Source organism: Hemitrygon akajei, chromosome 3 (assembly GCF_048418815.1).
Source record: "Hemitrygon akajei chromosome 3, sHemAka1.3, whole genome shotgun sequence".
NCBI classification, from domain to species: Eukaryota; Metazoa; Chordata; class Chondrichthyes; order Myliobatiformes; family Dasyatidae; genus Hemitrygon; species Hemitrygon akajei.
Window position 1 is genome coordinate 161,980,757 of NC_133126.1, and position 21,825 is coordinate 162,002,581.

The window sequence follows — 21,825 nt, forward strand, 5'->3', positions numbered from 1 at the left end:
TTCTGACCATCAAGCAGCCATCAATACTCATCATACTTTAAACTCTCTCCACCTCCGCCTAATTCTTCTGTGATTAACTCCACTAGGGGAAATTTAGAGCAGTCAATTAACCTATCAACTAGCATGCATCGTTGGCATGTGGTAGTACACCAGCCAAAATGCATACAACCAGAATATGAGCACGCAAAATCCACGGAGGCAATACCCAGGGTGAAGTCTGAACCCTAATCTCTGAAGCCAAGAGCAACCACTGTACCACTGTGCTGTTAGTAAAAATAATTCTATTAGCTGTAACAAATGGATATGTGCTGCCAGCCTTGGTTTTATTATTTGCACTGAATATGTTACAGCTGAAAGCTCCCATCACTTTACATATAAAGCTGGTTTGGATTCATATTTAACATAAAACAAGATTTGGCTGCAATGTCAGTTCAAGTTTACCACACTTCAATTGTCAAATACATTCGCTATTCTCTAACCTAAACACTGCATAAAATCATAAAACAAATAATAGTAAAAGTTTATGCAAAACACTGCACATTGGAAGTTATATATTACACAAGTACATACATTTTTGATCCTAATAAAATTTACTACAATGGTACTATGCAGCTAAATCCAAACTTAAAATTGTTATTAAAAAGTTTTATTTTTACACAATGGTTTCTGCACTAGTAAAATAACTTCCAGGTTAACAAATTGTTTGGTTTCAGCAGGATCTTTTAGTAGAGATTTCTTCATTCAGGAGGCTGGTTTCTTGAGAATGGCGCTGAACTTGAGGGCTGTGCTGTCCGATTTCAAGACCACTTCCACCAATGCAAAAATCGTTATTACCTAAATAGCAAATTTCAATGTTAGGTCAATAAAGGTTGAAAAGTAAATAAAATGTAGCTTTATTTACTGTATAAGGTATTTCTTTTAGAATATACCTTTCACAAATGATAATTATCTTAAGCAATTAAAAAATGTGTACCTTGATCATCAGTGCAGTTAGCTAAAGAATGCAAAAGTTCATTAAGTACACTATCAGAATTTAATTTTTAAACTCAATGTACTAAAGCAGAAATGAGTATTTTTCATTTAATTTCATTAGTACAACTTGCCACTTATTTCCTTCATTGTTAATAATATTGAGAGAAGGCAAGCATATCCACCAAGACTATTTTAAAGAAAAACTAAAGGGATTTGAAGTTTTAGTAGTAATACTTTTTTTTTTGCCTCTTGACAGCCACAAACAAGTACCTGACAAAGTGGTTTTTGATCCTGCATCTCTGGTTCCCACATCAATCTTAGTTCAGGGTTCTTTCCGACTCTCTGAAAAGTAAATCCTTGGAGAGGAAGACCCTACAAAAATGTAACAGAGTGGGTGGATAATTAACATTATTTGAATGGAATGAAGTCTTTGGCATTTTGAATAAAGAGAACAAACTATACACAAAGTGATTTATGTTTATGGATAACATTTCCACACTTTTCACAGCTGAATTTCAAGTTTATAATTTCTTTTGGAGGAAAATATTTCCCATCCAAATTTAACCATTCTAAAATTTGGCTCTAAGTTGCACAGCACACTTGCATGATCCTTTGGACGTACAATGAGCTTTCAGGTTCCAATATGGAAAGTTTTGTTTGGAATTCTCAAATTACTATAGCAACAGATAGCAAGCATTATTAATAGCAATTGACTTAAAATTGAAAACCTTTGCTTATTGAGCATATGTATAAAAATTTAAAAAACAGTTAAAACTTCATTAGGACTTTAGAGTACCACTCAGGTTAGTATAAAATATTAAACAGTAATTTGCACAGAGAAAACATAACATCATCAAAGGGAGACAAGCTTCACTCTCCAGATATGGGCATGAATTGAAATATAAAATCAATTTATAATATTGTAATTGATGTTGTTAAGTTTTCATCATGTGAAATGCTTGTTCTCATAATTATAAATTAATTGCAATGATTTCATTGCTGAAGCAGGGAATATCATTCATTTCTTCAGAAATGGCTTCTCATAAAGTATCATACTGTGATGAGCATTTGGTCCATAATGACCAACAAGGAAGTTCACTGACTGAACAACCATTTTATTGTGATAAACACAAAACAGACTGGGCACCAAACCCAGCGAGTGAATCCAATCCATCTCATACAGATGGGGGAAGGTAACCATCACACACCCCAGTTACAGTTAAGGTGACCCATAAATACACAAGCAAATAACCGTATAACCCAAGCTAAAATGTAACAATAAATGAACTGGAACTTCCCACCATAATCCCTTAAAAGCATTTTAGCACAAGAACAGTAAACAGTATTAGAAATGCAGGGGTGGGCTGTCGACCACACCTCACCCCAGAGCATTACAATACATTTCAATGCTCACGTTTACTCCAGGGCTTCAGTATACAGCTAGAGATAACATAGACATCCAAGTTCTTATCTTCATTCTCAGTTTTAGCAACAAAATGCCTTTCAGTCTGCCAGCATTTGTGAACCATTTAAGATGATAACTCTGGAATTTCAAGAAAAATCATTCCTTGCCATTAAAGTTGTTCAAGAAAATTGCAATGGACACAGCTGATGGGAGAACAATGATATCATTTATCTTTCTTGGTCCCAGGGCACTATTTAACCAGCAGAAAGTTTACAGACATTTCATCACTTACCATAGAGTCACAGAATCAAACAGTCATATAGCACAGAAACAGGCCCTTCAGCCCAACCAAACCATGCCGACCATAATGTCCTCCCTCATATTCAGTTCATATCTCTCCAAGCCCTTCCTCTCCATGTGCAAAGCCTATACTTCTTAAATGTTGCATTCTAGATACTCAATACCCTCTGTCTAAAGAAGTTACCTCTCAGACTCTTATAAGTCTTTCCGCTTTTATCTTGTAGGTGCCCACTAGCTTTGACCTCCCAACCTGGGGGAAAAGAATATGACCATCCACCATGACTTCCTATCATGGCAAACAGGAACCTCATCTATTTCTACCACCTTTGCTCTCCTCCTGAACAGAGCAAAAACAAAGTTCACTGAACCTTACTTCTATGTTTTGTAACTCCAAAAACTAATTGAAAGAAAAATATGGGAGCCTGGGAAAATGTGTCTAACTTTGTTTTACTTTCAGTGAGGTGTGCACATGTGACATAGTGACGAAGAAATATGCCATTCACATGCTTTACATACAACCCATAATGAATTATGTAAACAACCCAGAATGCCTAATCAGACAATACATATACAATATTGCTCAAATACTAATGAAATATTAAGTACACAACATTCCTCCCTGCTTAGCTATAAACTCCAATTCAATATAGAATGCATCTCAATTTAAATACACATACATACACAGTATACTATATAATACAACTACTTTATAGACATCTACAGCATAGTAAATTCTAAATTGTCCCCATCATCATCATCATGTACTGTGTTGTATGACATAGGCGATCATGGTCTCATGACCATGATTATTCTTGGCAAATCTTTCTACAGAAACGGTTTGCCATTCCCTTCTTCTAGGCAATGTCTTTTACAAGATGGGTGACCCCAGCCATTATCAATATTCTTCAGAGATTGTTTGCCTGGTGTCAGTGGTTGCATTACCAGGGCCTGTGATAAGCACCAGCTGCTCATATGACCATCCACCACCCGCTCCCATAGTTTTTTGTGACCCTGACTGAGGGGCTAATCAGGTGCTACACCTTGCCAAATGGTGATCTGCAGGCTAGCAGAAGGAAGGAATGCCTTTGGTAGATACGTATCTCCACCCCACCACCCATTAAATTGTCCCATTCAGGCCTAAAGATTGAATCGCTGTGGTTTTCTTATTCTTGTGATATAATGCCTGTCTTGACAAGAGGGATCATTCCGCTTGGCATTGAAATTTGTGGCTGTGAAACATTTTCAGGCTTTATGGCCTCCTCCTGGTAGTTGACTCTGGGACTACAGGAAGTGGTTCTGACACCTCTGGACATCTTTCTTCTCCAACAATTGACTCGGATCTCCTTAGCTAATCAATGTGTTGTCTCCAGCTGACACTGGACCCATTCTCAACTGTGACAGAGAGTAGTCCAATTGTGTCCTTCAAGTACGCACTTTTGATCACCTCTGTTGTCCCTCACCAGGACCGCTTGACCAGGAGTAAAACATTGAACCTTCTTGTTTGAGAAGCCCTCAATTTGTCTCAGCTGTTTGTCCTGTATACTCCTGTGTTTGGTTTTGAGCAGATCCAAACATGAGCGCAAGAGATGACCCAGGTACAGCTTGGCTGGTGAGCTGTAGATTCAGGAGTGTGCTGCATTATGATATGCAAAGAGGAACTTGGAAAGTTTCTGTTTTAGTGTAGTGTGTTCTGCTGGCATCGCTTGCAGTCCATTCTTTGGTCTCTGGACAAACGTTTCTGCCAAGCCACTTGTAGCTGAATAGTATGGTGCAGATTACTATGTCTTAATCCATTCATGTTCAGGAATAACTGAAATTGTTCCACAACAAACTGTCGTCCATTGTCACTAAATGTTCTGGAACACCAGTTTTTGAGAAGAGGCTTCTCAACACATCAACAGTATCTGAGGCTGTGGTGAAGGCGATTGGGAACACTTCTGGCCACTTGGTAGCTGTATTCACTACTACCAAGAAACTTGTGCTCATGAACAGACTGGCAAAATCCACACGAATCCTCTGCCAGGGCAATGCAGGCCATTCCCAGGGATGGAGAGGTGCTGCTCTTGTCATCTTCTGGATGTGCTGACATCACGAACAGTGCATGGCAAGCTGCTCAATTTGCTGATCTATCCTAGGCCACCAGACTAAGTTTCATTTTGAACACACCTAGTTGACTGGCATGTAGTTGCTTCAATGCTTTAGCTCTCAGCTTGGATGGTATAACAACTTTCAATCCCCAGATAAGGCAACCCCCATCAAGGACAAGTTCATCCCAGCACTGGTAAAAATGGAGGGAATGGAATTTCTGCTGCATGCTCCAGCTATTTTGGATTACCACATAAACCTGAAACAGTGTGGGGTCTTTTCTGGTTTCCCTTTGGATCATCTCTGCCATAATAGGGAGACTTCTGATTTGCATTAGGGAAAATACATCAAAAGGAGTGTCTTCTTTTGTAAATTTTCCAGGTAATTCCTTTTCCAAGGGTAAATGGGACAATCCATCAGCATTTCCATGATTAGTCATCCTCATGAATTTGATCTTGTAATTGTGTCCTCCAAGAAACCGACCCCATCTCTGCACCCGTGCTGCTGCTGTTAGTGAACATCCTTTTGGGGATTTAAATTGGAACCCAATAGTTGATGATCAGTAATGAGGGTAAACTCTCTACCTTATAGGTCAGGCATGGGCAAACTACGGCCCGGGGGCCATATGCGGCCCGTTAAGCTTTTTAATCCGGCCCGCAGAACTTGATGAAATTATATTAATAAACCTTGTTAACATTTTTCCCCCACAATTCTGGCGTTTTCCCAATAGATGACGCACTCTATATACATTGACCTTTGTTGAGTGCAGCGTATTATTCCACATTTGCGCTTTACTCTTTGACCTCTCACCCCTTCTGTAAAGATGAGTGGAGCTAAGAAAAGAAAAGTGGATAGAGAATGTCGGGTGTTTAATAAGGAGTGGACAACTAAATATCTTTTTATCGAACACTGATCAACTGCTGTATGCCTGATATGCCAAGAGACTGTGGCGGTTTTTAAAGAATATAATATCAGCCGTCACTTTGCCACAAAACATGCCAACTATGCTAGCAACCAGTCAACGAAAGAACGGGAAGCTAATGCTCAGAGGTTGGCAGCTAATTTACAGGCTCAACAAAATTTTTTTCACCGTCAAACTGCCATTCATGAGTCAAGTACCAAGGCGAGTTTTATGCTGTCATTCAAATTAGCAAAGGCCAGCAAGCCTCTGTCTGAAGGCGAGTTTTTAAAAGAATGTATGGTGGAGACAGCAGGTGTATTGTGTCCGGAGAGCAAAGACAAATTTGAAAAAAATCAGTTTATCATGCAGGACAGTGACTCGCCGTGTGGAACTGATAGATGAAGATATAACCAGCGACTTAAATAAAAAGGCAGAGTCGTTCACGTTATATTCATTAGCACTGGATGAAAGCAAAGATGTAAAAGACACTGCTCAGCTCCTCATTTTTATCCGAGGAATTAACAATACTTTTGAAATAACGGAGGAGTTTTTGACAATGGAGTCTCTGAAAGGAAAAACACGGGGAGAGGACTTGTATGACCGGGTGTCTACTGTCATCGAAAATATGAAGCTCCCTTGGAGTAAACTTATCAACGTCACCACAGATGGATCTCCTAACTTGACAGGGAAAAATGTCGGCCTGCTGAGGAGAATACAGAATAAAGTGAAAGATGAAAATCCTGACCAGGATGTTATTTTCCTTCACTGCATCATCCACCAGGAATCTCTATGTAAATCGGTATTATAGCTGAATCATGTTGTGAATCCTGTCGTAAAACTTGTCAACTTTATACGTGCAAGGGAACTTCAGCACCGTCAGTTCATCACGTTCCTGGAGGAAACTGATGCGGATCACCAGGACCTACTTTATCACTCCCGTGTCCGCTGGTTAAGTTTGGGCAAAGTGTTTCAATGAGTATGGGAGCTCAAAGAGGAGATCGGTGCATTTTTGGAGTTACTGAGGAAGGCCGGCGAATTTCCTGAGCTGAGCAACAAGAGCTGGCTTTGTGACTTTGCGTTTGCTGTGGATATATTTTTACACATGAATGAACTGAACGTGAAGCTACAGGGGAAGGATCAGTTTGTGCATGACATGTACACAAACGTGAAAGCCTTTAAATCCAAGCTGGCTTTTTTCTCCAGGCAAATTTTGAATAAGTTATTCATTCATTTTCCCACACTAGCCACGCTGGAAGAGGCCGGCGCAAATGTGAAAAAATACAGCGAGTCACTGGATGCGCTGCACAGAGAATTCTGCCGTCGCTTTTCTGATTTTGAAAAAATTGACAAGTCACTTCAGTTGGTGGCCTGTCCCCTGTCACAAGGTCCTGTAACAGCACCAGAGGAGCTACAGCTGGAACTGATCGACCTTCAGTCTGACCCCGTCTTAAAAGAGAAGTTCAACTCTCTTAAACTGAATGACTTTTATGCTTCACTTGGTAAAGAGGTGTTTCCAAACCTCCGGAGGACGGCACAGAAGATGCTGGCGTTGTTCGGCTCGACCTATTTGTGTGAACAGGCGTTCAGCGTCATGAACATCAACAAAGCCAGCCACAGATCCAAGTTAACTGACCAACACCTCAGATCCATCCTGAGAATCACCACAACAAAACTAAATCCAGACTTTGATGCGCTGGCTAAAAAGGGAGACCAACAACACTGTTCCCACTGAAATTAAAAATAAGTTTCTTCGTTGTGTTATGTAAAAAATGCATTTGAAAATATTTTTTTCAATAAGCCTTACATGTTACATGTCATTTCTGTTAAGTGATGGACATGAGTAGTGCGCAGGTGCACGTACGTTCTCAAAATAAAAAATGCGCTCCAGATCAAATAACGCCCTCCGCATACTGGCGCGCTGTCACTGTTCTGTCCTTGTGCTGGTCGTTGTTGAGTTTTGGCACAGGGGACAATTGAATAAGAAGGAGCAGGACAAGTAGACCTGCATCTCCTACCGTTTTTGAAATAAAGACAGTCAGGAGGAGAGTGATGATGATAATATCTTGAAGGATAACAGAATTTTCAGTGCTTTAAAATAATAACTTACTATTTTAAAAAGCTGTATTTTATTCATTTAATTTTCAGTGTTTTAAAGTCATTTCAATAAATAGCTAAATACCATGGGACTTCAAAGACAGATATTTTGTTGTAATGCATTTGTTCATTTTCAATTGAAATTAAAGCACATGTTTTCTACATATCCCATGATATTTTATTTTCTCTTATGAGGTGTATTACCAAAACACTCCGTCCATCTGCTCCTGGTCCGGCCCCCCTGTCAAATTTTAGAACCCTTTGTGGCCCACAAGTCAAAAAGTTTGCCCACCCCTGTTATAGGTACTGGTTAAAATGTTTTACACTCAACGCCCGACTCAAGGCCTCTGTCAATCTGTGTGTTATTTTTCTGCAGTGGTAAGAGAAAGTGCTGCAAAGGTTACAGGTCATTCATTTCCATCACTCATAACACGCAACATGAATGCACCTTTTCCATAAGGTGAGGTGTCACAGATAAGCTTCACTAAATGATCTGGATCATAATGTGTACGCAAAGTATCTAACGTTACCATTTCTTTTGCATTTTGGAAAGCGACCTCCCATACTGCTTTGTCAATTGCCATTTCTTCCTGATCTGTGGTGATGAGTTTAAGGGCTGGAGCACAGTAACCAGGTTTGTTATAATAATTGACAAATCCTAAAAAGGACCTCAAGTGTGACATGTTCTTTAGCCTTGAGGCATCCACCACTGTTTGACTTTCCTCAGCATACTTGTGTAAACCTTGTGCATCAATGTGAGAATGTGATGCTTGGTTTAAACAATTCACACTTGTGTTGTGCTCTGAACCCATAATCTTCTAATCTTTTTAACATTGTCTTGAGATTTTGAAGATGTTCCTTGTCGTCCTCACCAGTAACAATGATGTCATCCAGGTAACACAGAGTGCCTGGGCTTTCTGCCAGAGTGCAAATGCAGATATTTCTCCAAACTAAGACTATTATAGCAATGAAGCCCCTTTTGAATGTTTATGGTGAGAAACACCGTAGACTCTTCGTCCACCTCCATTTGTAGGTAGCACTTAACTAAGTGCACTTCGATGAAGCGTTTCCCTCCGGAAAGGTTTGCAAAGATATCCTCTATCCTGGGCAGAGGGTATTGATCCACTTTCAATACTGGGTTGATGGTGACCTTAAAATCACTACTGATCCTGATAAACTCATCTTCCTTGGTTACTCGGACCACTTGCATTACCCATGGGCTTCACTTGACTTCAGAAAGAATTTCTTCAACCTCCATGCGATCTTGCTCACCAGCTACTTTATCACGGACTGTATAAGGAATCAGATAGGCTTTGTAAAACTGGGGTGAGGCATTTTTATTTAACACTATTTTATATCCTTGATATGTTTGAGTTTTCCAATGCTATCCTTGAACATTGCTGTGGCATCAGCCAGTACCTTCCATAATTTACTTTCAGTTGATTCTATTACAGGGGATGTGGCATACAGATGGTGGAAAGGGTCTCCAAGCAAGTTGTAGTCACCTCATCCAATCACAGCCCACAATGCTGGCCCTCCTGTTTTTACCCCATACAAACCCAATATGGCTTGTTGATTATTGTATTTCACTGTTATGAATATTATTCCCACAGGATTGACCTTTTCTCCAGTTTAAGTTCTTATTTGGATATCTGCAGGTTTCAGTTTGTTCAAACTCATTTTGTGGAATGACTGAAAGAACCAAGCCGTTGTCCAATTCCATTTAAATTAATCTGCTATTTAATTTTGGTGTAAGCCATATTGCTTGTTGTTAGTTTTCATATTTTAAATCTCAAGGTTATCCAGTCCTGTGACACTCTCATCATTATCAATTTTTCATCAACACCATGCAGATTAGAGCTCTTTTGGAAACTGCAACTTGACTTTTTATCTTTTTCTATTCTCCATGCAGTCCATTTATGTTTATCTATACAACATGCTGTTTGTAAGTGTCCTACTCTGTGCATTTTTTGCAGGCTTCACCTTTAAGCCTGCATTGATCTGGTGTATGTGAGCCCCTGCCATCATGGTACCACAATTTGTTTGGCCAGGCAGTTTCAATGTTGCAATTTTGTTCATGCTTACTTTCATTCAATGTCTGCAGTGAGATGCTGATGATGTTCTATAGGTCAGTTGTTGAGAGCGCCCTCTTCTTTGTGGTGGCGTGTTGGGGAGGAAGCATTAAGAAGAAGGACGCCTCACGTCTTAATAAGCTGATAAGGAAGGCGGGCTCTGTCGTGGGCAAAGTACTGGAGAGTTTATCATCGGTAGCTGAGCGAAGGGCGCTGAGTAGGCTACGGTCAATTATGGAAAACCCTGAACATCCTCTACATAGCACCATCCAGAGACAGAGAAGCAGTTTCAGCGACAGGTTACTGTCGATGCAATGCTCCTCAGACAGGATGAAGAGGTCAATACTCCCCAATGCCATTAGGCTTTACAATTCAACTGCCAGGACTTAAGAACTTTTTTAAAGCTATTATTAATGCTTTTTGAGTTAGTGATTTAGATGCATATCATATTATTACTGAGTTAAGTATTGTATGTAATGAGTTTTTGCTACAACAAGTGTATGGGACATTGGAAAAAATGTTGAATTTCCCCATGGGGATGAATAAAGTATCTATCTATCTATCTATCTATCTATCATTCCTGACTGCAACTCAGTTATGTCTCTGTCTGCTGTTTCCATTGATAAAATGTTTTCAATTGCTCTTTTAAATGTGAATTGTGCTTCAGTTTGGAGCCGCTTTTGAATTCTTTCTTGAAAGATTCCACAAATTCAGCAATCTTGCAGTGCATCATTAAGCCCATCACTGAACTCACAATGCTCAGACAACTTTTTCAATTCAGCCATATAAACTGAAATGGTTCCACTAAAGCATTCTGCAATCATCAATGGTTTTGGTTCTAAATGTTCCAGCATTATGTTCACGATATTTGCAAAGCTTTTGGCTGGTTTGGTTGGAGCGGTAAAACTTCTAGGCAAACTGTATGCTCTTCCACCTATTGCTTTAAGTAACACTGGCACTTGCTTTTTATTGGCTATTTCATTTGCTTCAAAATACTGTTCAATTCATTCAGTGTACACCCCCAGTTATCTGTTATGCAAGCAAACATGTCTATCTTTCTGATATAGCCAGCCATTTCTGCTTTTTGTTTATTTATAATTATCACCCAGTCTTCACTGTATGAACCTGTGAATTTAATTTGTTTTCGGCTTTTTTAAAAAAAAGCTCAAGCTTCTCTCTTCCCTTGCAATGAAAAATAAAGAGCTGCACTTTTTTTTTGAAAAACTCAAATGTCTCTCTCTCCCCTTTCCAAAGAGAAACCTGCTGTGCTTTGTTTTTTTAACATCTTGCTGTGCTTCAACAGATAGGTAGTCATCTCAGGTTCATTTTAAACCTTCTTCATCGTCACTGTTGAATTGAATTGACTTTATTATTTACATCTTTCATATACATGAGGAGTAAAAATCTTTATGTTACATCTCCATCTAAACGTGCAATTCAGAGTAATTTATAATAAATAATATGTACAACAAGACAGTATAACATAGAAATACAATTGTGTCAGCATGAATTAATCAGTCTGATGGCCTGGTGGAAGAAGCTGTCTGGGAGCCTGTTGGTCCTGGTTTTTATGCTGCGGTACCATTTCCAGGATTGTAGCAGCTGGAACAGTTTATGGTTGGGGTGACTCGAGTCCTCAATGCTGCTTCGGACTCTTTTTATACACTTGTCTTTGTAAATATTGGGAAATCCACATCTTCAGACATGCTGGGCTGTTTACACCACTCTCTGCAGAATACTGCGATGGAGGTCAGTTCCCATACCAGGCAATGAAGCAGCCAGTTAGGATGCTCTCAGTTGTGCCCCTGTAGAAAGTTCTTAGGATCTGGGGACCCACACCAAACTTCTTCAACCGTCTGAGGTGAAAGAGGCACTGTTGTGCTTTTTTCACCGCACAGCTGGTATGTGCAGACCACGTGAGATCCTCGATGATGTGCATGCTAAGGAACTTAAAGCTTTTCACTCTCTTAACCCCAGATCCATTGATGTCAATAGAGGTTAGCCTGTCTCTATTCCTCCTGTAGTCCACAACCAGCTCCCTTGTTTTTGCGACGTTGAGGGAGAGGTTGTTTTCTTGACACCACTACGTTATTCTCTGTAGGCTGCCTCATTATTATTTGTGATTAGGCCAATCAGTGTAGTATCGTCAGCAAATTTAATTAGCAGATTGGAGCTGTGAGTGGCGACGCAGTCATGGGTATACAGAGAGTAAAGGAGGGGGCTTAGGACACAGCCTTGGGGGGCTCATGTGTTGAGGGTCAGAAGGGCAGAGGTGAGGGAGCCCACTCTTGCTACCTGCCAGTAATCTGACTTACATTTGGAACTACAAAAACTATTTGAAAGAAAATCATGGGAGCCCAGGAAAACTTGTCTCCATTGAATGGAAACACAGGAGAAGCGTTCCTGTGGAGTTCCGGTGAAGAGCTTTAAAAACTCAGTCTCTACAAAAGAGGGGTACTATCTAGCGGAGAAGTCATCATTGGAGTGGTCCAAGTCAGAGTGATGTGGCTTTGGCAAGAACAGGCAGAGGTAAGGTAAGTGGCAAGTTTATTTCTTATTTAATGCTTGAGAGAAGAGGGGGTATGTCTGCAGGGCCAGTGTTCTGTTCTGGGTGTCAGATGTGGGATTTCCAGGAGACTACCAGCCTCTGGGATGGCCACATCTGTATTAGGTGCATTGCGATGCAGCTCCTTACTGACTGTGTTAGGGAACTGGAGCTGCAGCTTGATGGCTTTCAGCTTGTTAGAGAAAATGAAGAGGCGGTAGACAGGATCTACAAGGAGGTAGTCGCCCCAAGGTTACAGAAGACAGATAATTGACTGTCAGGAGAAGGAAGGGAGAATGTCAGATAACGGAAAGCACCCCTATGGCTGTCCCCATCAACAATAAGTACTCCATTTTGAGTATCGTTGGTGGGGACCTAACTGGGGGAAGCAACAGCAGACTTGCCTCTGGCACTGAGTCAGGCCCTGCAAATCAGAAGGGTAGAGAACTGCAGAGGATGAAAGGGGGGACGAAAGGCGATTCTGTGGATGCAAAATAGAAACACAGATGGTAGTTTGCCTACCAAGTGTCAGGGTCCGTGATGTTTCTGAACTTATCCTGAAAAGGAAGGGTGAGCAGCCAGAGATCACGGTACATACTGGTATCAATGACATAGGTAGAAAAAGGGAGGAGGTTCTAAAAACAGAATACAGGGAGTTATGAAGGAAGCTGAGAAGCAGGACCTCAAGGGTGTACCTTTGGGATTGCTGCCTGTGCCACGCAACAGTGAAGATAGGACCATTAAGGTGGCAGATAAATGTGTAGTTGAAGAATTGGAGCAGGGGCAGGGATTCAGATTTCTGGATAATTGGGACCTCTTCTGAGGCAGATGTGAGCTGTACAAAAGGGACAAGTTGCACTTGAATCCAAGTGGGCCAATTAAGCTGTTTGGATTGGTATAAACTAATATGCAGGGGGATGGGAACAAGTATAATAGAGCTGAGAATGAGCTAGCAGGTTTACAAGTAGATATAATATGAATGTAAGGAAGGACAAGTCAATGACTGGGTACAAATGCAGCCAGAGTAAAGAGTTAAATTGTACCACAGAGGCAAAATTCAAATGGGTGAGAAATGCAGGACTGAAGGTGCTGTATATAAACACATGTAGCATTCAGAATAAGGTGGACAAACTCATGGCGCAATTAGAGATTGGTTGGTATGATGTTATGGGCATCAGTGAGTTTTGGTTGAAAGAAGGCCATAGTTGGGAGCTTAACATCAAAGGATATACTTTGTATCAAAAGGAAAGGCAGGAAGGCATAGATGGTGGTGTGGCTCGGTTGGTAAGAAATGGATTTACATCTTTAGAAAGAGGTGACATAACGTCAGAGAATGTAGAATCTTTGTGGGTGGTGTTAAGAAACCACAAGGGTAAAGACAACATATATAGGCCTCCAAATAGTAGCCAGGATGTGGGGTTAAGATTGCAAAGGGAGCGGAAAAGGCATGTAGTAAGGGTAATGTCACAATTGTAATGGGGAACTTCAATACATAAGGGGATTGGAAAAACTAGGTTGGTGTTGGATTGCAAGAGAGAGAATTTGTTAAATGCCTACGAGATGGCTTTTAAGAACAGCTGGTGCTTGAGTCTATTCGGGAAAGACTATCTTAGATTGGGTGTTGTGTAATAACCTAGATCTTATTAGAGAGCTTAATGTAATGGAACCCTTAGGAGACAGTGATCATAATATGATTGAATTCATACTGCAATTTGAAAGGGAGAAGCACAAGCAACATGTATCAGTATCACAATGGAATAAAAGGAATTACAGAGGTATGAGAGAGAAGCTTGTCAAGTGGATTGTAGGAGGATATTGGTGGGGAAGACAGCACAGCACAGGTGGCTAACGTTTCTGGGGATAGTTCACAAGGCACAGGATAGAAATGTCCAACAGAAGTAGTTGTTCCCAAATTACAGGGGCAGGCAACCGTGGCTGACAAGGGAAGTAAGGACTGCATAAAAGCCAAGGGAACTGCATATAAGGTAGCAAAAGTGAATGGGAAGTTGGATGATTGGAAAGCTTTTAAAATCCAACAAAAGGCAACTAAAAAAGATGAAATACGAAGGCAAACTAGCCAATATTATCAAGCAGGATACTGAACATTTTCTGTTTTATGTTTTATGGTCTTATGTCTACTTACAAACGTTTGTAATTTCACTTTTAGTGAGGTGCACACATATGATGTGGTGGCGAAATGACTTATGTGATTAATGCACTTTTACATATAACCTGTAATGAATTATGTAAATAACAAAGAATTCTTAATCAAACAATATATTTACAATATTACGCAAATATTACTGAAATATTACATACACAACACTTACTTTCCATCCCACCAACCTCCATATTCAATTGGAACATCATTCACAAGTTCCGCAGCTCCAACTAGATCCCAACACCAAATACATATTCCTTTCCCCATTCAGCATTTTGTAGGAATGGAATTGTGATCCTTCTGTTCACCCTTCCATCCCTGCCTACCACTCTGTACTGTAAGATACTTTCCTGTGCACTCGCATCTAAAGCAGCACCTGCCCTTGCAGCACTTTGCTTTCCACCATCTGTTGATCTAAACTTGTACTCTATGAAGTCACAATACTTACATGTGGAATACTTTCAATCTAGCACGATGTAATTTGGCCACTGGAAAAACCAATTATAGACTGGATGTTTTATGCTTGGTCTGCACAAGTGAACCTAAGCTTCTTCTTGCCTGTTACTTGAATTCACCATCTACTCCCACTCTAGCTGTTCTGCCAGCACACTGTTGCAGCAAGGCCTAGCACGAGCTCAAGAAACAACTCAACTTCTGTCTGGGCATCTTGAATTTGCTCTTTCTCTCTGTATGAGAACCGGTCACCTCTGCCTCCACCCTTCCTTTCCTCTTCCATTTTTTGTGTAGTTGCTGAGTTTTTCTCCAGCATTTTCAGTTGTTATTGCTTACTGCAAATTCGCCTTAAGCACAGTGTAGAATAGTTTTCTAATTGTTCAGCTTCAGCATATCCATCCCACTGATGTAAGGTGGCCTGCAGGCACCATTAATCAGCCATAAATGAATTACAATTACATGACACAATCCTCAAAACATTTTATCCCCGATAAAAAAAGGAATGTTGACTATTAATTTCTTTGTAATAGACTGCTATGTTTGATTTTCCTAATGAGCTGCTAGAAGTTAAATATTTCATTCAGGTTTGCAGATTTGAAAGCTGTCTGCTTCCTATTTACCAGTTTTGGGATTAATCAGTTATGGAAAGGTAACATCTTAAAACAATATCAGCGGAAAACAGGTTTTCTCTTCTGCTGAATTGGAAAGTTCTGCTAGTTTCAAAAAATTGCCTACAATAACAAATTGCTTTTTTTTTAAATGATGTACTTAACAGGACTGCATCTGGAAATTGGAAACTGATAAAAGATAAACATCTCAACACAGTCTAAATGAATAACTAGAAAACATTTAACCTTTGAATCATTCTTAATGAACAAAACTTACATTACAGTAGATTCGTTTCTGGATACCATATCGTAGAACCAATACATCAAACGACTGATCCAAAACTCCCATCACCATGGCTTCAGATTCCAGGGGGCCACATTCCTAATATAACACATAAACAAAGCATTGAATCATATTCTTTCCCCTCCATCGATATACCATAGTTGAGTGTTTTACAGTATGAGCCTTGTAAATCATTGTTAAAACTGTGATTTTAACCAGAAATGCTTCAGCATACTACTACCCATTTATATGAAATGTGATTTGGGCTTATCTCATAACCACACTTCATTAATGAAATTAGTCCACAACACCAAAAATGAATGAGTTCAGTTTCTGTTCTAGATATTTTGAGGAGTTAAATTGAACTCATTAGCTGACATTTGCAGCAATGACATTGGTCCTGAGAAATACAAGCAACAAAATAGGAAACACATGGGGAAAAAAAAACATTTCTCTAGGTGTACCTAGAGGTGTATCCTCAAACACAGCTTTTAGAATACTGGTCTGGCATCTAACCATACAGTGGCCATAAGTTTAACCGACCAAGGTTATGGCTAATGCATAACTTTTGTTGGTTTAGGTTATGCTACGGCATAGTTAGACAGAAGTTGCCATAAATTCCACAGCCTTATTATATATGCCTACTTTCAAGACACAGTTGTTGATCAACACCTTTAAAAAGCTATTACAACTAAAATAAAAAGAGCTGACAGTTCAGAACGCAACCTTAAAAAGCCAATGTTTGAGCTCATTTTTTTGCAGTGCCTGAATATCAGTTACATTCGTTGTGACAAATTTTAGAATTCAATGAGCAAGAGTTCATATTCAATTTGTGAATTGACATTAGAGAAAATAAAATCATGAAAGCTACAAGAATGTTCTTAATAATCTTGATCAAGTTGTCCCAGATTCCCATTATGTGGTTGAAGTAGCTTAGGTACCTGTGGAAATGTATAGTAATTAACTTTGATAATTATTGCAAATATTGCTAGCATCATCCACATTGTGAGGATAAAAAGGCACATCAAAAGTGCTCTGCCAGTCTTGATCTTTGCATACTCACAATCTCTCTAAAGCCACAGTTATACATTCACTTACTTATTTTGGATTCTATCTTGGTGGCATGAATAGTAAGTTCCTGGGTTTGTATTTCTAAACCGGGCTCCTTTATCCCATTGGCAAAATCACAACCCATGGACAATTCATGTAGGATTATAACACTGGACAATTGAGCTGCTTTTAGTAGTGAGACTGACTCAAGAACTCTGCTCTGCCAGAACATGATCTTAATGTTATTCCATGCTCTTCAGCTAAGATGATTGGAGAATAGAATTAAAATACGGTGGATTCTAGTTAATTGGGCCATTAGTTTATCAGGACAGTCACTTATTTGGGTTATCTCTTAAAGAACAAAAAGAAATCGTGAAAATAGTTGGGATTTCCTTTGTTTATTTGAGATGCCATGCTGCTTAATTAAGAGACTGTTGCCTAACAGTTTCTAACGAGCCCTAATTGCATGCGCATATTGCGGCCATTAGACCCTATACCACGCTTAGAGTAAATAGTTTTTAAGTAGCGTTGCTTGCAGGTGCTTGTGTTTAAAAAGAGGTGATGTTTGTCTCTGATAGTTGGGGAGTAATAAGCAGTAAGACAATTCAGAACTGTTGTTCACTGTAATTTCAAGCATTCAGGCTTGGAGATGTCAGAAACAGCTGGGAGTGAAAATGAAACAATTTCACCACTGCAACAAGTTAAGAACTAAGAAGAATTTGAAGACGTCGACAATCATCTTGAATGTTACAATGAAAATGAAGATTTGGAGGATGCAATCACTGAAAGCATTGTTTGAAGGCAGTCCACTATCTATTCTAGGTGTCTGCATTGATTTTGTTCATTCAGTCAAACAAAAGAACATGGCAGCATACACTGAAATGAATTCCTCCGTCGACAACTATTAGGAATTTATACACTGTTTTATAGCGCTGTAGTAGTTTTGATAATGTTTTAATTTGTTTTGTATTTCATTTAAATACATAATTTGTTACTCAGTTAAATGGTAATTTTTTAATACCTTGTTAACGATTTCCATGAAACTTTGGCTATTTGGGGCAGCAATTAATTGGACCAAAATATACAGTCCGATGTGTCCCAATTAACTGAATCCACCGTATTTTATTCCACCTGCCACTATTCCTTTTCAAACTTTTCTTCACCATTGCACCTGTCTACTTTTGCAAAGTAATGGAAATGCTAGTGATTGAATGGGTCTCACTGTTCCCACTGCTCTAATATACATGCTTTTCAAATACCCTTTGAATAACCGTGTATATTATGCCAACTGGATAGCCCCATCAAGTAAATTTCACAAGATATAAAAAGCAGAACTTTTGTGGCTAAATCAGTCATAACTTTAATATTTGCTTGGTTTTAAGTTAATATCTGTAAATTTTCATTTACAGTACACCTTACTTTTTTTGGAAGGTGATGATAATTTAGGGAGTTAAAAGAAAGTCATGACAGATATTATTATTTTAAACAAATGGTACCATCTGCTCTGCTGTTCCATTTGCAATTTGAGTTTCAGAATAAATTGCAAACAATTCAAATTATAAAGTTCAACAATTGTTTCCAATTTGTTGCGCAGTGCAGGTCTCACCATACAGAACTCTGTCTTGGTAACTAGATTTTTAAAATCTGGTTCAGTTCCATTACTTTCCCAAGTGTATTTTAATTTTGCTTATACATGTATTTACTTTGGAAGAAAGGAAATTCAGTTCAACATCAAGCCTAGCTTCTTGGAGCTTTATTCTTGGACACTAAGTAAAACTGATACTGGGCTCCTCTGATGGTTCATCGGGTAGATGTATGGTCTGAGTGTTACTGAGCCACACAAGTTGTGGATCAACACAGGCTGTAACCATGGTGTGTAGATGAATTAAATGATATCAGACTTGGCAGCAGTAGAAGCCTTTGTGCCCTGAGCTAAATGGAAAAAAATGCCAGTATTTCTACTCCTGACTGCTATTCCTATTACTGGAAAATAGACATGAAAATCAGATGGAATATGGGATTAGGCTTGATTGGTTTAACTCCAAGACCGAATAGTCCACTGACTAACAAAATCCACTTCACACAAATAAAGGTCGTGTGATTTTAGGCTGCTGATGCCATATCCCAGAACTGATAGATTAGGTGTGTAGCAAGCATTAAAGATATGAATATCAAATATAACAAAAGCATCTCTACAATGAGTAAACATGCATAAAATAGCTTCCCACTAAAATACTTGCTCTTAGCATGAATATTTGCTGAAAATGAAGTTCATTGACTATTCAGAAGTAGTCTAACATTCAGAAAGATCTAAAGTGGTAATAAATTATTTTTGACTATAGAAAAATTAAATAAATTTCAATCAATGAAAAACATGATTAATTTAACTCTCAGGGAATACTGCTGTAGTTATTAACGAAAACTTCAAATCTACGCTGTTGTTAACTCTATTAAATCTCCAAAAGGACCACAACCTTGTTGTAGTTTGGAGGCTTGTGTGCCTCAATAACCCAGACAGCTACATTGGTTGGAATCAAGGCTTTATGCTTTGGCTTTGGGTCACCAAGGCCAAACAGGTCAAAAGGTAGAAGCTGGACTGAGAGTCTAAGAGTCCTCCAGGTTTGGGGGTTCAGCTCAGAGCTAACAACCCTGACTGGTAAAACAAAATTGTTATAGAAATAGCAATGAGGAACCCTTCTAGATCTGAGTTTGACCATATTCCTGAGTCTTCATCTGGGACTTGCATGACTGACAGCAGTGAAAACTGAGGGGAAGCTATGGACATGACGTAGGAAGTCCTGAACGCTGCCTGAGATGGAGGACCTTCATTGCTGCCCTGAATACCTGAGGCATAATGGACAGTAAGTAATTCTCTTAACTAAAAGTTATAACTAATTTCATAATTAATTCAATCAGATGAGCTCAGGGCATGAATCATCACTTAGAATTACAATATTATTAAAATTGCAGAAATGTGTTTGAGGAAAGAGCAGGACTGGGAACTTAATGTTCTGGGGTATAGATATGTCAGATATGGCAGAGACATGCAAAAAAAGAAAAGAAATAACAATATTAATTAGTGGATATACTCATGGAATTGTCCACTAAAGACATATGGAAAAAGAGAGGTATAAAAGTTTTGTGAAGGTTGTACTGCAGATTTCCCAATAGCAGCGGGAATTAGAAGAACAGAAATGTAAGCAAACTGCAGAAAGGTGCAAGGACAATTGGGTTATTGTAAAGAAAGATCTTAACATTTTTTAATTTAACAGTGATTGTCTTAGTGCAAGGAGTTCAGATGGGGCAGGATTTGATCAGTGCACCAGAGAGTTTTTTGGAAAATATTTAATTATTCTGGCCAGACAAGTGGCTAGGCTTGTCCTTATCTTACAAATAAGATTGGGTATGCTGTGGAAGTGTTGGTGCAGGAACATTTTAGAACAGTGACTATCATTCTGTAAGTTTCAAGGTAGCTATGGAAAGGAATAAGATTGATCCTCAGGTTAAGGTGTTGAATTGGAGTAAAACTGCTTGAATGGCATAAGAAAGGACCTGGCAAAAGTAGACTGAGAGCAGATGTTCATAAGTCAAATGACTTCTGATATGTTGGAGACTTCAAAAGAATATTAGTAAGAATTCAGGGTAGCATATTTGGCAAGATTTGGGAACCTTGGATGACAAAGGATATTGATGTTTGATCAGGAAAATATGGAAGCATGTGGTAAGTATAGGCAAATGGAATTGAGCAAGTCTCTTGATGAATACAGAAGGAGTAGAAAGAAATTACGGGGGCAAAAAGGAGCCAACAAATTTGCTTGGCAAGAAAGATTAGGGAGAATCCCAAGGCATTCTTTATCTGGAGCAAGAAGGCAGTCAGGGAAGGATTGGCAATTTTACAAAACACTGGTTAGACCACTTTTGGAGTATCATGTGCATTTCTGGCCACCACATTATTGGAAGGATGCTGTTCCCCTGGAAAGAGTGCAGAGGAAGTTCATCAGGATGTTGCCTGGATGAGAAGACTACAATTATGGGTAATGACTGGATAGGCTGGGCTTGTTTTCCCTGAGAAATGACCTGATAGTTATTCTGAATGATCAGAAGAGTCGCAATCTCTCTCTCATGGTGTGGGCATCAGAAACAAAAGGGGATAGGTTGATGGTGAGAAGAAGTTGAATTACAGGGACCTGAGGGGAGAGGTTTTGTTTTTTACACAGATGGAGGCAGTCTCTAGGTTATTTCAAAGTTCCAGTCCTGAGAACTGATGATAACCCAAGTTATTGGGAGGGGAAGAAATGAGCAAGTCAGAGCACTGAGAGGTCTGTTTTCTATACAGACGCAGATGTGACAGGAAAGGGAGCAGGTCGGGGAGGAGTGGCTGGCCACTAGCCAACCTCACAAACGCAGTGAGCAAGGGGTGGAGTCTACTCTGCTCTGTTCAACCCAACTCCCAAATGTAGTGACTTCCAGTGGGGTGTGGTTGTGGGTGGGAGAAAAGTCACAGGGAAATATTCCATTCTCACTTTGGCAAAAGATACTCACAGGCTGGCAGCAGCCAGAAAGTCAATTTTTACCTCCTTTGGAAGACTCATCTTTAGGTAAGGGTTGCCTATGTATTGGGCATTTGTAACCTAGAGAGGACCTGTATCTGGAACTCACTGGCAGTGGCAGTGGTGAAATTAGATATAATTCACAATGTTTAGGAATCACTAGAAATATGCACTTGAACAGATGTCAACCTAATCCTTGCAGGCAGGTTTGCTACAGCAGTTGGGAAAGGTTCAGGGGGATGGGAACTGGAGTGATAGGATTGAGGATGGGGCAATCAGTATACAAGTCCATAAGACATAGGAGCAGAATTAGGCCATTCAGCCCCTTGAGTCTGCTCCACCATTC

General features: G+C 39.5%; 1 protein-coding gene across 2 annotated transcripts in view; it reads right to left on the bottom strand.

Annotated features, from left to right (window-relative positions):
* Nucleotides 1-302: 302 nt before the first annotated feature.
* The window catches only part of dis3l2 (DIS3 like 3'-5' exoribonuclease 2), a 307,005-nt gene continuing 285,482 nt past the window's right edge, over nucleotides 303-21,825 (bottom strand). For both annotated transcript variants that reach the window (XM_073041187.1, XM_073041186.1), the window contains exons 19-21: nucleotides 15,874-15,978; nucleotides 1,243-1,344; nucleotides 303-834 (exon numbers count right to left, since the gene is read on the bottom strand). In XM_073041187.1, the coding sequence (XP_072897288.1) occupies nucleotides 742-834; nucleotides 1,243-1,344; nucleotides 15,874-15,978 (300 nt within the window). In that variant the 3' untranslated portion in view covers nucleotides 303-741. The remainder of the gene's footprint in view (nucleotides 835-1,242; nucleotides 1,345-15,873; nucleotides 15,979-21,825) is intronic.